This window comes from Notolabrus celidotus, chromosome 10, assembly GCF_009762535.1.
Source record: "Notolabrus celidotus isolate fNotCel1 chromosome 10, fNotCel1.pri, whole genome shotgun sequence".
NCBI classification, from domain to species: Eukaryota; Metazoa; Chordata; class Actinopteri; order Labriformes; family Labridae; genus Notolabrus; species Notolabrus celidotus.
Genome location: NC_048281.1, coordinates 13,496,968 through 13,511,934, shown reverse-complemented (window position 1 = coordinate 13,511,934; position 14,967 = coordinate 13,496,968). Strand labels below are relative to the sequence as shown.

At 39.5% G+C, this 14,967-nt stretch overlaps 1 protein-coding gene across 1 annotated transcript; it reads left to right on the top strand.

The window, feature by feature from the left end:
* The first annotated feature begins 693 nt into the window (after positions 1-693).
* glra2 (glycine receptor, alpha 2) lies at positions 694-14,129 on the top strand. Its single transcript, XM_034693360.1, has 9 exons — positions 694-776; positions 1,359-1,480; positions 3,986-4,053; positions 5,283-5,506; positions 6,953-7,035; positions 8,082-8,219; positions 8,305-8,519; positions 10,559-10,708; positions 13,076-14,129. The coding sequence occupies exons 1-9, from the start codon at positions 694-696 to the stop codon at positions 13,355-13,357; spliced, it is 1,365 nt and encodes a 454-aa protein (XP_034549251.1). The 3' UTR covers positions 13,358-14,129.
* The last annotated feature ends 838 nt before the right edge of the window (positions 14,130-14,967 follow it).

The following is a 14,967-nucleotide window of genomic DNA, read 5'->3' as shown; positions in this document are numbered from 1 at the left end:
CATTATACTCCCCGCAGTATCTGAAGAACCTTAATTAAGCCACTGGAAGAACATGAAACATCTCCAAAGCCAGTTAATCCGGCTGCGCAGCCGCGCGCGCGCTCTCGTGAGAAAAAAGCTGTTACATTTAAAACTGGCACCTTTCGTTATGCAACAGCCACTGAAAACAAGGTTTGAGTGTGATTCTGATTATTACCTCCCTCGTTTACTGGATTTATTAAAAACCAACTCACGTCCACCACTTTTAAGCCTTGCGCTTGCGCGTAACGGAGCCGGGAGCTGTCCAAGTGCTGAAATGAGAAAAAAAGGCGTTCCACTCCCATTCCTCAACAGAGGACGGTCCTCCACCTGCGAAGATTTCATTTCACAAGTAAAAACACCGGCTGACGGAGTGAGCTTTACATTCTGAGCCAGGACAGGAAGCTTCCAGCGGACGCGTTTTTGGAGTTTCGCCTCCTCACGTCTGTCCGCAGATCTGATGTTTCTTCTCACCTCCGCTTCAAGAAATCGGTCTTTAGGAGTTTCATGAAACTATACTATGATCTGTAGCTGCGTTGAGGAATGTCTCCTGTATTTTTGTTTGACAGCAGAGCACCTAAACACCCACGATCTGGTCAGGAAGCAAGCGAAGCCCCTATTTGGATTATGTGTTTGACCAATGAAAACATATGGAAGAAATAAAAAAGTGAGCACATGGGAAAACCACTGGGAATGAATCGCTGCTTTTTAAAGGTTTTGGCTGCTTTTTTGACATATATCATGGAGGCAAACTTCAGGTAGGCCATTTTTTCTTCCAAAATGTATTTCATGTTTTTAACACTGTGTAACCCTTCTTAACTTGCAACGCATACGTGGTTCCAAGCTTGATAAAGGGAACCCTATACATTTGACAAGGACTTTTTTTCTAAGAAATAAGTTGTAATTGTCTGAATGCTGCTTTCTACACCATTCGTGAATCATAGACGACATTCAACATTAATGTTATCAGGACTTGAGTGACATTTACGCACGTATAGGCGTCATCATTTTCTTGTACTGTGGTACCATAGTAATATTTCTGATACCAGATAAAATTGCAGAATGTTGAAATATTTGTATCATAATCTTGCAAAATGGGACGGAAAATAGTTTTTTTTCGCTTAGAAAGATATGGCCAAGACATCAAACCCGCAACGGATTCGTCTGATTCATGTGTGCGCTTTAACGCACATTCAGCCTCCCCGTGCTTGCCCATCACTCCCGGGCAGCTGCTAGGCGACAGATAAGGTATAAATCCCGGTTTTCAGGCGCGACTTTAGTCTGATAAAGTGATTTTCCCCCTCCCTGTGTGTGTCTGTATGTGTGCGCGTTTGTTACAGAGTTGTGGATGCCAAGGAGTACGATTCCAGATCATCCTCCAATATGTCTCCATCAGACTTTCTGGACTCACTCATGGGTCGCACCTCCGGGTATGACGCACGAATCAGACCAAATTTTAAAGGTTTGTTCATCACTGGATTCCTCTTTCTCATGTCCAACACTTAACTTTACACTAAGTCATATCTATACCAAAAAGAGAAATGTCCACTCCTTCCACCGTGTGATGTGCATGCAGAATCCTGTCTCCATGCCCTCTAAACACTTTAACTGTAAGACTTTGACATTATTGGTAATCCGGAAAGCCATTTACTGTTATCTGATGGTGCCAGCCTCTTTGATAAGGACAATCCATCACTTCAGGTGACAGTAACAGGGTTTTCCTGGCTTGAATGTAATCACAAACTAATCCCTCATTGTGACATTTCATAAATGTTTTCATTTGAAAATGAAACTATGTCGGACAATCCATGTCTCTACTCAATGATCATATGCAAACAAAAACCAGAAGGCTTGTAAGTATCACAGAGATGCCACCGTGACAGGCCAAATGATGGATGGTGCCCCTGTGGCAAGTCTGCAGGCTACTGACTTCCTGTGTTGCATGCTGCTGTGATGTTGGGGACACACACAGCATCTGTCACTGGAACAGAACTGAGCAGGGCAAGGGCCGGCCAAGCCTGCTGGGGCTGGGGCCAGAACCCACTCCAGCCTGGGTCAGGTGGGGCTGGGATTTGTCGGGGAGTTTGGGGACTCCAGTTGTTGCTGAAGCAGCCAGCCAGCGTAGCGCAGGGATTGGCCAGCAGGATTTCAGCAAACACATGGCCCAGATCCTACCTCTCCATCAGGGAGGAGTGTTGACAAGATTGCTGGAATGGGCTTAAGATGGGAGGAGGACGTGCTGTGAAGCACTGGCTGGTGTTTTCAGGGGGAGGGATGAAGGGGAAGCAACTGTTTCTAGCTAATAATAAGAGCCCGAGCACACATGGATTAAAGGAATCAAGCATGATGTTGTTGTTTCCATTTGCATTCTCTTTGTATTCCAGGCCAGATAAAGCTCCAGATAGCATCTTATGGCTGGGAAACAAACAATTCTGCATGAACCCACACTGCGATGTAAACAGACGATTCTGAGAGCAAACCTGCGAGTCAGACTTTGAAGAGAGTGTTGAACTGTATTTTCTGAAGGCTGACCTAGTTTTTCGTGCTGAGTTTGTTGTGAGGTGGTGCTGCTTTCTTTTTTCTGCTTCTGCTGTTAAATGCGGCTACCTGACGACAAACTGAGGCAAATATTAACACACCGAGTGCCATGCAATATTGATGAGGAAGGCACAGGGGAAGGGCACTGGGAAGGGCTTACAAGGCTTACACTTATCAGGGGGAGAAAAAATATATTTGCTGTGACTTTAAATAGTAAAACTTCATAATATGCCTCGTGGATTAGACCACACTGGGGTACAAAATTTTACTACTAATTAGAGCATGCTGGGTACTTGTTACTCTCAATGTAGGATATAAAATGCTCCTATTTGATACTATAAATAACAAATCACTGCAGAGCTGCAGGTGAAAATTATGGCTATTATTGATTAACCTGTATACATTGATTAACTAGCAATGGAAGCTGTAACAAGTGCATCCCTGGCGTTTATGTCCTTGAAAAGTACTCAAAAGATTAATTTATTATCAAAATAGTGTCATGATTATCTGTGAAGTGATTAATTGATGAGTTAAATAATCATTGCATATACAAACAACTGTTGTGCATGCATTTGTCCCTATTTGCATGTGTCAACAAGAGTGTTTTTATAGTTTGATCAATCTGAAAGAGGTCACGGTGTACTCAGTCTGTTTTTCCTTTAAGGTTTGACACCATAAAACATTAAGCAGCATAAATAAATATACTGAGAGCCTTGCATTAGTATTCACCCCCTTCAGATTGCATGTTTTTCATTTTAAGTTCTACAAATTAAGATAGATTTCATTGGAGTTGTTTGTAATAAACTAGGCTACAATATAGAATAGAATATTTGCGACAAATGGAGATATGACAGCTTTTAGTGTGTCAAAATGTGAGCCAAAAGACTTCAGGGGAAAACTTGTGCATTCATTATTTTTCTCCTTCTTAGATAGTAAAATCTCAAATGAGTCGTCTTCAGTTTCAATAGTTGTTTTATAAAATGCATAGAAGTCCACAGGGGTGACTACTTATGCAATGATCTGTGTAAATTTCATACCCTACCAATCACAAACATGAGTCCTCCTATGTTTAAAGTGATCTTTTGAATCTGGCCTAACAAGGCATGTAATATGTCACCATCCACCCAGCTTCCACATGATAACAGCGCATGAGTGTATGAATGCATGTAAACATGCACAGTCAACAAACAGCTGCCTGAACGAAACATCTCCTCCTCTCCAAACCCAAGCGTCCTTGATGAAGTGGTTTAAGGTTTTCCCTCTCATCTCATTGTCATTCCATTTCACAGGTCCCCCCGTAAACGTTACATGCAATATTTTTATCAACAGTTTCGGCTCTGTCACAGAGACGACTATGGTGAGTTCCTCTTTTGGCCTTTTTTTTCTGATTTTGTATATGTCGGTGTGTTATCTGTCCCTCAACCTGCAGGTCCACCAGTTAATGTTACCTGCAACATATTTATCAACAGCTTTGGTTCTATAGCAGAAACTACAATGGTGAGTTGAGCGTTGCATTTCTGTTGACCCATGCTCAAGAGTTAAGACTAATTCATCCTGGTTTTGTTTATTTTTATCCGTTTACTTTGTTTTTTACCATCAAGGAGCTTATTGGCGGGTCCATGTTGCACACAGTGATAATGAATGTTGTTTTCTGGTTATCCAAACAAGTATGAGTATTTTCTTCTTGTGCCTGCAATGCGTGTGTTAGCCCAGGTTTAATAATTCATAAAGTAAATCCGAACCAGTAAGCAGCCTTTTACTGGGAACGGGGGGCTGGGGCTTTTGAACAAACTGATCTGCAGTATGTGTGAAGGCGTCAAACTGCCTGAGGGGTAAAAATATAAAACCTGCGAGGCTGTATTGAAACCCATCACGATCAAAGGATTCATAATGAGTGATAATAACCACTTAGATCATGAATGAAGGATGTTAATTTGCGCAGGAGCTGCAGCTCATAAGATTGCCAGGGAATTACACGGCTTTAGACACGCAGGCAAATATTTGGAACCGCCAATATGCTGATGAAACGCCGAACAACACAAGGCTCTCTCATCATCATGACATATCAATTACAGCGAGCAACTGAGCTTTGTGGTGCTCAGTTTACCACTAAATGCACTGGCAGAATTTTCCTCATCAGCCACTACATCTTATAAACTTATTAGCTCCAATAATGACTTCTACATGATGAGGATTAATATGATAAGTTATTTAAAGGTCAATTTTCTAAATGAAAGTTGCAACATGAGATAATCATCCCACTGACCATGTGAAAATCTGTGTGACATTTCAGAGGATGCCTGCTTAATCACATAGATTTTATTTCATTGGGATTCATTATTGTCTCATCATCGATGTAACCTGTTGCCATGTTATGTTTTCATTTTACATCAGTGTTAATTATATTGTCAGCACTTTTAAGCAAGTGAATGTAACAATATGGATGTTGTGGAAGAAGTCATAAGATCCTTTTCCTGGTGATGAAAGTACTTTAAGTTTCAAAATAAAAGCATGAGTTATTCATAAAAGTGTTGTATCTATCACATCGTATTGTATCGAAATGCTCTACAGGTATATATTATGTATACAGATCCAATTTCCCACTTTACCTCATCAAAAGCTGGATATATGATATTAAAAGCCGTTATTGATGACAGCCGGCATGCTTACTAATAAGCCTAATCGTTGAGTTTTAAAATATGCATAGCTGCTTGTCTTCTCTGCAGGATTACAGAGTGAACATCTTCCTGCGGCAGAAGTGGAATGACCCTCGGCTGGCGTATAGTAAATACCCAGATTCCTCCCTCGACCTGGACCCCTCCATGTTGGACTCCATATGGAAGCCCGACCTCTTCTTTGCCAATGAGAAAGGAGCCAACTTCCACGACGTGACTACAGATAACAAGCTGCTGCGGATCTTCAAAGACGGGACGGTTCTCTACAGTATCAGGTGATGAAGAGTTAGACATACTGTTACTGCCGAGGAAATCTCCAAATCAACTCAAGAAATAAAGATATTAGTTTTCATTTGAAGCATTTAGGTGTTTATGGCAAGTGAGTAGAGCTGGGCGATATTGAAAAAGATGTTCAATGCTGTCTTCCTCTTCAGTGGTGACAGCATCTAAGGTGGATTATTGCCCCCTCACTTTCCAGTGGTTGGGGGCTGTAGTTGCAGGTTTACATATAGCACATTTTTATTAAACATTTATTATATAAATATTTAGGCAGTGTATCGCCAAGCCCTACAAGTGACTGGCAAATGAATCTTCAGTTGTTGTTTAAATTAGTCAGCTATTAAAGAACAAGTGTGAAAAAATAGCAAAAAATCCAAATGTGATCAATTGTCTTTCTCTTATTTGCATTTTTGGACTGTTTGACAAATTCAGAATTTGAGGTAGGAGATAGAAATCAGTGCTGAGTGAGAGTATACTGTGGAAAACCAAAAGCCCTGATGCATAGACCACCCCAGGATATGTTCACTTATTGCTTTTCTTACATTTCCTCTCCAACATCAAAGACCTGCAGTGTAAAAGACAGTTATAAATGGATTCTATCTCATTATGATCTCTCCTTTGAAATGGTATAATTCACAGAACTACAGAACATCCCCATGTGAAATGTAGATTTTCAATAAAGAAACAGTGATTGGAAGAATGCGGGCTAATCTCAGGGGCATTGTTGAGAATCCAAAAAGAAGTGGGAGTTCGTTTCATATTGGTTTCTGCAAAATGCAGAATGTAGGTCTCTTGTAAAAGCATTGCGAACAAGTCTGTAACATCCAACCCATTCAGGATGGATGACATTTTAAAGGCCTAAAATTTGAGCAAAACCCAGAACAAAATATGAAAATATGTTTCATTTCATTTCAATACAACTTCAATCTCACACCGCATTCAATTTTCTCTGCTGTGATGCGACATGAAGCAGATCAATTTTGAGTCCATTTGTGGAGCAGCTCTAGGCCGAGCAGTGCTCAGATGTAGAGGCAGAGCGGGTCAATGGGAGAGATGAAAGGTGGTTAGCCACTCTTTCCATTCATGAGAGAAAAGACAGAGAGAGGGGAGTGCAGACCACAATGCATCAAAGAAACAATACCTTGCAGTAATGAAACTGTGATAGGAACCTGCTGAAGGGAATCCAACATGATGTGCCTCAAAGTTCAATCCAAAAGGCGTGAAATGTCAGAGGGTGTCACACAGGACAAATCAGCTCACACACTCACAATACAGAGATTGCCAAAGAATAAGGATCAAATGTGATTTAATTTTTTAGAGCATATTATTTCAAGTCATGTGTCCAACCACAAGAGCAAGGTTAAATAAGACCATTTCTCTCAAGATCAAGTGATGTGGTCCGTTCAATGAATCTTACTGTATGACTTTGTCTCACACTGTAGGTTGACTCTCATTCTGTCCTGTCCAATGGATCTGAAGAACTTTCCGATGGATGTCCAGACTTGTACAATGCAACTGGAGAGTTGTAAGTGTTATACTACTGGAAAATGGAGAAAAATAACATTTAGAGCCAGGGATACAATGATGAAGTTTCCTCAATGAGAGTTTTGGTCAGATTATTTTCAAGCACATAACATTTTACATATTGATCAAACACCAGTAAGGAGGAGAGTGGAAAGTCTACATGCTTTTGTAGCATCAAAACCACAGAATTTACCTTTAATTTTTATTTCACTTTTAACTGCAACACTGTAAAGCTGACATTCTAGCTTGGACCATAGACTGTATAGAATATGGATGTAGTATCCGTGACATCACCCATCTGTTTCTGAAGCGCTGTTTTGAGACCAATCATCAGAGGCAGCCATATTGTTGCTGTTGAGCGGTTGTGACGAGGCGGGCTTTGAGCCTCCTAGCCAACAGCTACAGTGTTCCCGCCTGTCAATCAAGTCAACTGTGCCTCTCATTGGAAGACTCGTAATCTCAATATCTTCGAAATTGCTGCGTTACAAAAAAATTCACCCCCCTCACAGTGAGAGCACATCGAGAAATTAGCTATCCAAACTACACTTGTTTTTTATACCAGGCTGTAAACATGTTTGTTTATGCCGTAAAGATCGGCTTTTTTTAATTGGTGTGTATGTGGTTTCTGGTACTTCTGGAGCAAGCCTCAAGCGGATCCTCAATGAAATGAACATATTTTTAGACCGGGGGTTGCCGCTTGCTATAGTGCCGTGATTTTACGTCAGGCGGTGAGACAGAAGCAATCGATCACACAGTATCAAGCTATATAAGACCACGTAGCAGATCACTGATAGACGCTGTGAAATATGTGTAAATTAAGTATCCCTCAAACATTTTAACCAATTTTATTTCAATGCACCTCTGTGACTATATTAGCCTATTCTTTTAACTCGTTCTGATAAGAAAGGTGACTACTTAATTTGGCGTTAAAGCATGTAACAGATTCTTAAGTGTGTTGTTGTTTACCCTTTCACATGAGCATTGTCTCCTCAAGAAAACCTTTTTGTACATCTTAATTCTTATCCATCTTTTCTTTTCTGCCTGTAGTTGGCTACACCATGAATGACCTGGTATTTGAGTGGCTGGAGAACGGTGCAGTGCAGGTCTCTGATGGGCTCACACTGCCTCAGTTCATTATGAGAGAAGAAAAGGAGCTGGGTTATTGTACAAAACATTACAATACAGGTGAGGACACACAAACACATGATTATGTTTAACACAGCTGATACTTGTAGTGTATTAGCTGAGCTGAATTTGTGCTTTTCAACAGGTAAATTCACCTGCATAGAAGTTAAATTTCATCTGGAGCGACAGATGGGATACTACCTGATCCAGATGTACATCCCCTCCCTCCTCATTGTCATCCTCTCCTGGGTGTCTTTTTGGATTAATATGGATGCTGCTCCTGCCAGAGTGGCGCTAGGCATCACCACTGTGCTTACCATGACCACCCAAAGCTCCGGCTCCAGAGCTTCTCTTCCAAAGGTAAGTCTCGTCTAGCTGCCTAATACCAGATCTTTTTCTTTGAAGAGAGTGGAATTCTTTTCTGGTGGATTCAATTGAAGAGACATGGATACAAAGATACTAGTAGTTGTATGTATTTGTGAAGAATCAACTGGAAATGTGCAGTTTTGAGTCTATAACTAGAGCAAAAGAACATGAATAATGCCCCTTTGATCACTCATAAATTGAATTTGTTGACCCAGATTTTTTTTAATGTTCTATCCATTGCTGAAAAAATAAAAACATGATCCTGAAATTGTGGTCCAAATGGCATTATCTTACCATATTAAATCTGTAAAGAGTTCTCTGATATCAACCAGCCCAACAGGGGACTAGACGAGATCTTTTCCCCTAAAGATTTACAGGTGTTTTTTGGTATGAGCTCTGAAAAGGGGATCTGCAAATCCATGCACTGGGCAGGTCAATCAGGGAATCATCCATGGTGGGTTTAGGCTTAACAAAATGCAGGAGCCAATCTGGCAGGACAGTAGTGAAAGTTGGCTAGTGTAAATACAACTGGAGTTATCAGTGGGACTGGGGGAGCAGGTGGTGAAACTGGCAGAATTAGGGAAAACCAGGCGGAAGGAATGGATGTATTAAGGGATCAGGAAGGTTTTATGACAGATAATAATGATGAAGTCAACATGCAAATTTGACTAGGAAGATAAACAAGGGTTAATGTAAATCTCTACATCTAATCCTGACCATTTGTTTTTACATCCCTTGGGTCTTAACGTATTTGGTGGAAACATATATCTAAATATATTCATGCACTCAGATGTGTGCACATTTGAACATGTTTTTAGGAGACATTTCATAAAAAGAGCATGTGGAAAAGCCTTCAATTCCCATCATCCATGTGGTGGTATCACTAATTAGCAACACTGACATCATGAATTAGCATTACTGGGAAACTCAGTAATAGTTTCTACTATTCTTTCTGTAAGTATTCAGGCTTCAGGCACTTACAGTTGACAGTGTTATTTTTTCTTTTGTAACTGTACGACATGCTGACAACATTTTACAGTCAGAGAACAGAACAGTTGAAATTCAAGCAGTACAAAGACAAAGCAGATATCAAAACGAAGAGGCAGACAAAACCAGTAATCATTGAGATAAATTGTAGGGTGGTTTACTTTTGATTGTTGGAGGCACTTAGAAAAACATGCAGTTATGTCCATGTAGTGTGAAAGCAACCACATTCCCTCCAGTGGATCCGAGACCCATTATTTCAGAGATGATTACACCATAAATGTGTTCTGCATTAAACATTTGCATTACAGCAGTTTCAGTGTTGGTGTACATTAGCGACAGCAGTGACAGGCTGTGCTTGCTTATTTTCAATCAGCCTAAATTGCCATGCACATATAATGAAGGGTACTACAAGCAGCGAGAGCAGATCTTGATGATCAATCAGCACATCAGCATCCAATGCATCGACCATGTCAGAGATTGTCTCATAAAAGACACGTAGACTGATAAATATTTAAAGAGAAGCCTTGGAGATCCTCCATATAAGACAACTGTAACTCAAAAAGCTTTATGTGCCATGAAATAGCTGAGTTGTTTTCTTCTCATGCTAATCAGCTGTCATGACGTTAGCCGGTCTCACTGATGAGCAGGAAAGGCTTTCAACTTCCTCCTCACTGTCTCAAAAAACCCCAGATCAAAACCAGTGCTAAAGGTACGAAGTATAGCTACTGTTGCCATTTTGCTGGTAATAATGGCAACAATTATTTCCCACTGTGTAAGTCCAAGCAATCACCCACATCCCTGACAGCTGTGATACACTTGTTAGCAAACACTAATTATAATTACAGCGTTTTAGAAGCCCTAGGTAGCTGACATAAAAAGAAAGGTGAAAAATAAAGGTAGATCTAACAGAACCAGGACTTCAAATGAATACTAAAAGGTTTAAACCAATATTTTAAGTCCATGCACACCTTCATACTGCACTTGAACTGTTAGCTGATGCTGTCACCAGGGGATCTAATAAAAGAAATCTGTTTTCTCTCTCCCAGGTCTCTTACGTGAAAGCCATTGATATCTGGATGGCTGTGTGTCTGCTCTTTGTATTTGCTGCATTGCTAGAATATGCTGGGGTTAATTTTGTCTCCAGGCAACAGAAAGAGTTCCTCCGCCTGAGGCGAAGACAAAGGAGGAATCACAAGGTAGGCTTCAAAGTTTACAAGGTTGCTGTTTGGTTATCTAACTTTTAGACATAGTAGGGCTGTGGTTTTAGGGATGGCAAGGTCAAATGGTCAGCCACATCACATTTTTGTGGAGGATGAAATATCTCAGCAACAATAGAATGGATTGTCACTTAATTTAGGAAGAAAATCATCTTACCCTAAAGTCTACAAACTGATGGCATAACACTAATGCAGAATCTGAACATTATTTCAGGTGTTTGAATAAGTCCGGTTTCCATTTTTAGTCCAAATAGAATTGGAACGAAAGCATTCGGGCTTGCTATGTTTGTATACAGGTATACAGTAGATTTAGAGAGGAAAAGAGCCAGACTGCAACAGCTTTAATGCAAATCTAGGGACTATCTGTTGCTGCAATGAATGCATCTGTGCAAGGAGATATCTACATATAAGTGGATATAATTTGTCAAATTGCTATTTTTTATCCCTCACACTCAAAGTTACTATGTTACTTAACCCTACCTGTAACCCTGTAAATAATGACCAGTGCACAGGAAAATGTGGCTCACATAATGTTGTTGCCTGAAGAATTATGTCATACCATATCGTATCACATCATATAACATTGTATCACATGAATCGTATCTCATCGTATCACATCACATCGTATCACATCATATAACATTGTATGACATGAATCGTATCTCATCGTATCTCATCGTATCGTATCCCATCGTATCTCATCGTATCGTATCATATCTCATCGTATAACATCATTTCACATATTATCGTATCTCATCGTATCATATCTCATCGTATCTCATCGTATCGTATCTCATCGTATCGTATCATATCTCATCGTATAACATCATTTCACATATTATCGTATCTCATCGTATTATATCTCATCGCATCGTATCTCATCGTATCGTATCACATTGAATCGTATCTCATTGTATCACATCATAAAACATTGTATCACATCGCATCGTATCAAATCGTATCGTATCCCATCGTATCGTTTCTCATCATATAACATCATTTCACATATTATCGTATCTCATCGTATCGTATCTCATCGTATCATATCTCATCGTATCATATCTCATCGTATCATATCTCATCATATCGTATCACATTGAATCGTATCTCATCGTATCACATCATAAAACATTGTATCACATCGCATCGTATCAAATCGTATCGTATCCCATCGTATCGTTTCTCATCATATAACATCATTTCACATATTATCGTATCTCATCGTATCGTATCTCATCGTATCATATCTCATCGTATCATATCTCATCGTATCATATCTCATCATATCGTATCACATTGAATCGTATCTCATCGTATCACATCATAAAACATTGTATCACATCGCATCGTATCGTATCTCATCATATCGTATCACATTGAATCGTATCTCATCCAATCGTATCACATTGAATCGTATCGTATCATGTCACATCACATCATGTAGTATCCATAGTATCAGTATCGTATGATATGGTAGCCTATTGTATATATTTTATCATATTTAACTTATTGTATTGTATTTTATTGTATAATATTGTACCAAAATGTATCGTATAGTATTACGTCATATCGTATTTTATCATATCCTTCCACATTGTATCATGCCTTATCATATCATATCATAAGATAGCCCTTGGCGTAGAAAACTTGGCTGTTGTACTTACATATATGATGAGAGCCAATGGTTCCAGAGTTGACAGCACCTAGGTGATGAATCTCAGAGGCTTTGGTTACCCCCTCAATTTTTTTCATAGAGTCACCAGCAGATCATAGCTTTCAGTTACAAACCAAAGTAGCTCAGCATTAACTGCTTCAATTTTATAGTCCATTCCTGGCCACCACTGGGTAGAAAGTTGTTTTCAGGTGATGTGTTTCAGAGTGTATTTGATGGTTTGTCATGAAACTTGATCAAACCTCAGAGTATATCCTCAGAGTTAACTGTCAAGTTAATACAATTTTACTTCTGTTTTTATAATAATTTATAATCTTAACAGAATTTAACAATCTTTAGGGCTTTAATAAAAGAAAAACTCCCCCCAAAATTAAACAAATCAGCAGCAGGGTGAGGGGTAACCTTTTATCCCATGAAAAAGATGTTATGGACATGGGAAATTAGACTGATGGATGAGTTGTAATAACTGCTAATATCACAATTAGATTTAAATTATGACGAGCCGTTTATCATTCAGGTGCATCAAGCTATCTTGATGATGTTTTATCTAAATGTGTGTATTTCATGTTAGTTCACAGAGCCATTGGCCATAAAGACACAAAACTGAGCTGCAGCATTTGATAAAGACAAAATATACACTAACTCTGTTCCACATGTGCGTGTGTTTTATTCAGGATGAAGACATGCATGAAGGCCGCTTTAATTTTGCTGGCTACAACGCCAGTCAGTGTCTGCCAACGAAGGACGGCTCAGCTGTTAAGAACGCAGCTCCAGCTCCAAACCCTCAACCATCAGTCTCTAAGGACATAGACACCATGAGGAAAAAGTTTGTGGACAGAGCCAAGAGGATAGACACAATCTCCAGGGCTGCTTTTCCTCTGGCATTCCTCATCTTTAACGTGTTTTACTGGGTTACCTACAAGATCATCAGGCATGAGGACATCCACAAACAGTAGACTTTTTTATCTCTGAGATAAACATTTACTTCTCATTTCTCAGATTATAAAGTTCTCAGAAAGCACAGCAACATAAGATGGGAGGCTGTGCATTGAGAGGCACAATGGTGATCTTTCAGGGATAATGTACAATGTTCATACATTATACTGAAATGCTGGTGTTCAGATTATATGAGCAGCCTTTGGGACACAGATGCTGTTGTTGGTGTTGTACTGCTGCATAATATTTCCTGACTAAATCTGGAAAAAAGGTTTTAACTCAAGGCTTAGTAGCATGCTGGAGAAGATGGACCAATGATTTTGTAAAATCAATCCTGCCTTGGCACCTTTACAACCAAGGAGCAAAGACACATTCCACGGATTTGTAAAAGTAAGGTAGCATAGATGGACCCTCAAAATTTTGTCACGGCTCAAAGGGTATTTCTTATCAAGGGTGTCTAGGACTCTTTTATATTGTACTATTTCCACAGCACTTCCTCTCTGTTTTTACAAGCTTCAAAGCTACACTGTTAGAAAACCCATACAAACACATCCTTCAGACTTCAGGCAGCAGTACATGTACGTTTCAGGCATGAGTGTGATGTAAATCTAGATTTGGAATTCAATACTGCTTTTTTCTGAAATACAGGAGGCCTTAGATATCAAAGATTTGGTGAGATGAAGCGCTTTCCGTCTCTATTTTTGCAAGAATTTCCGCTTGTTCAGTGGTCTTATCGAAACCGAAAGTAAAACACAAGAAATTTTCTATCTATGGGCCGACATCCAAAGGTATTTCTTGTTTCCTTTATTCTCTAAATGTATTATATAAATTAATGGATAACTGATGTCACTTCAAACCAATGTAAGTTTATTCAGATGTTATACAAATCACTACTTTTATGATTCTAAAAATAATATAATATAATAATATAAATAAACTCATATAAAGGGATTCCAGTTTTAACAAGGTGTAAAGGGCAGCCTACAAACTGTGAACATGCACTTCATCACTTAGTATCGTCATTCTCATGGTTCATTTATAATCCAGGTAAATACTCCAGGTATCCTAGGTTTGGTTTTAGAATTTGAGACTATGTTTTTGTAGATGTAGTCTGATGAAATATTTATCGTAATGGAGGGAAGGTTACGTTAGAAAAAAAAAAGCTTTCTGTATACTTCTTCAGCCTTCGCTGTGGACTGTTTTTTTGTCACATGGCGTGTTTGTTTTCAGTCATACTACAGAGCAGCTACTGGTCCTCACACTGCTGATGTACTGTGGTGAAGAACTCCTTTTTGAATGCTATTTCATGAGAAAAACTGTTATTTACTGGTCTGTACATCAATAAAACTGACTGTGCACTATATTTACTTTATTTCCACTTCTCCTGTCATGCACATAGAAGAAGACTTGGCTTTGTTGAAGAGGTGACTCACTTGGATAGCTTTTTACTCATAGAAGAAATGAAACGATGGATACCTTTCAAGACAAAAATAACACATAAAAATGCACCCAGTCTCAGATCAGATCAAAGAAAGCCACGAACACAGTCTCTTCTCCTCAGTGAGTCCATAAGTCAGGGTGATGACAGACGGCATGGATCGCTGGGTGGCCTGAGGAGACACAGATATGA

What these genes read in the sequence shown, in the direction of transcription:
- glra2 (XM_034693360.1), top strand. Translation starts at nt 694, where the DNA reads ATGGGAAAACCACTGGGAATGAATCGCTGCTTTTTAAAGGTTTTGGCT. An exon ending in CTATAGCAGAAACTACAATG is followed by an intron (nt 4,054 to 5,282) that starts GTGAGTTGAGCG and finishes TCTTCTCTGCAG; the next exon opens with GATTACAGAGTGAACATCTT. An exon ending in CCAGAGCTTCTCTTCCAAAG is followed by an intron (nt 8,520 to 10,558) that starts GTAAGTCTCGTC and finishes TCTCTCTCCCAG; the next exon opens with GTCTCTTACGTGAAAGCCAT.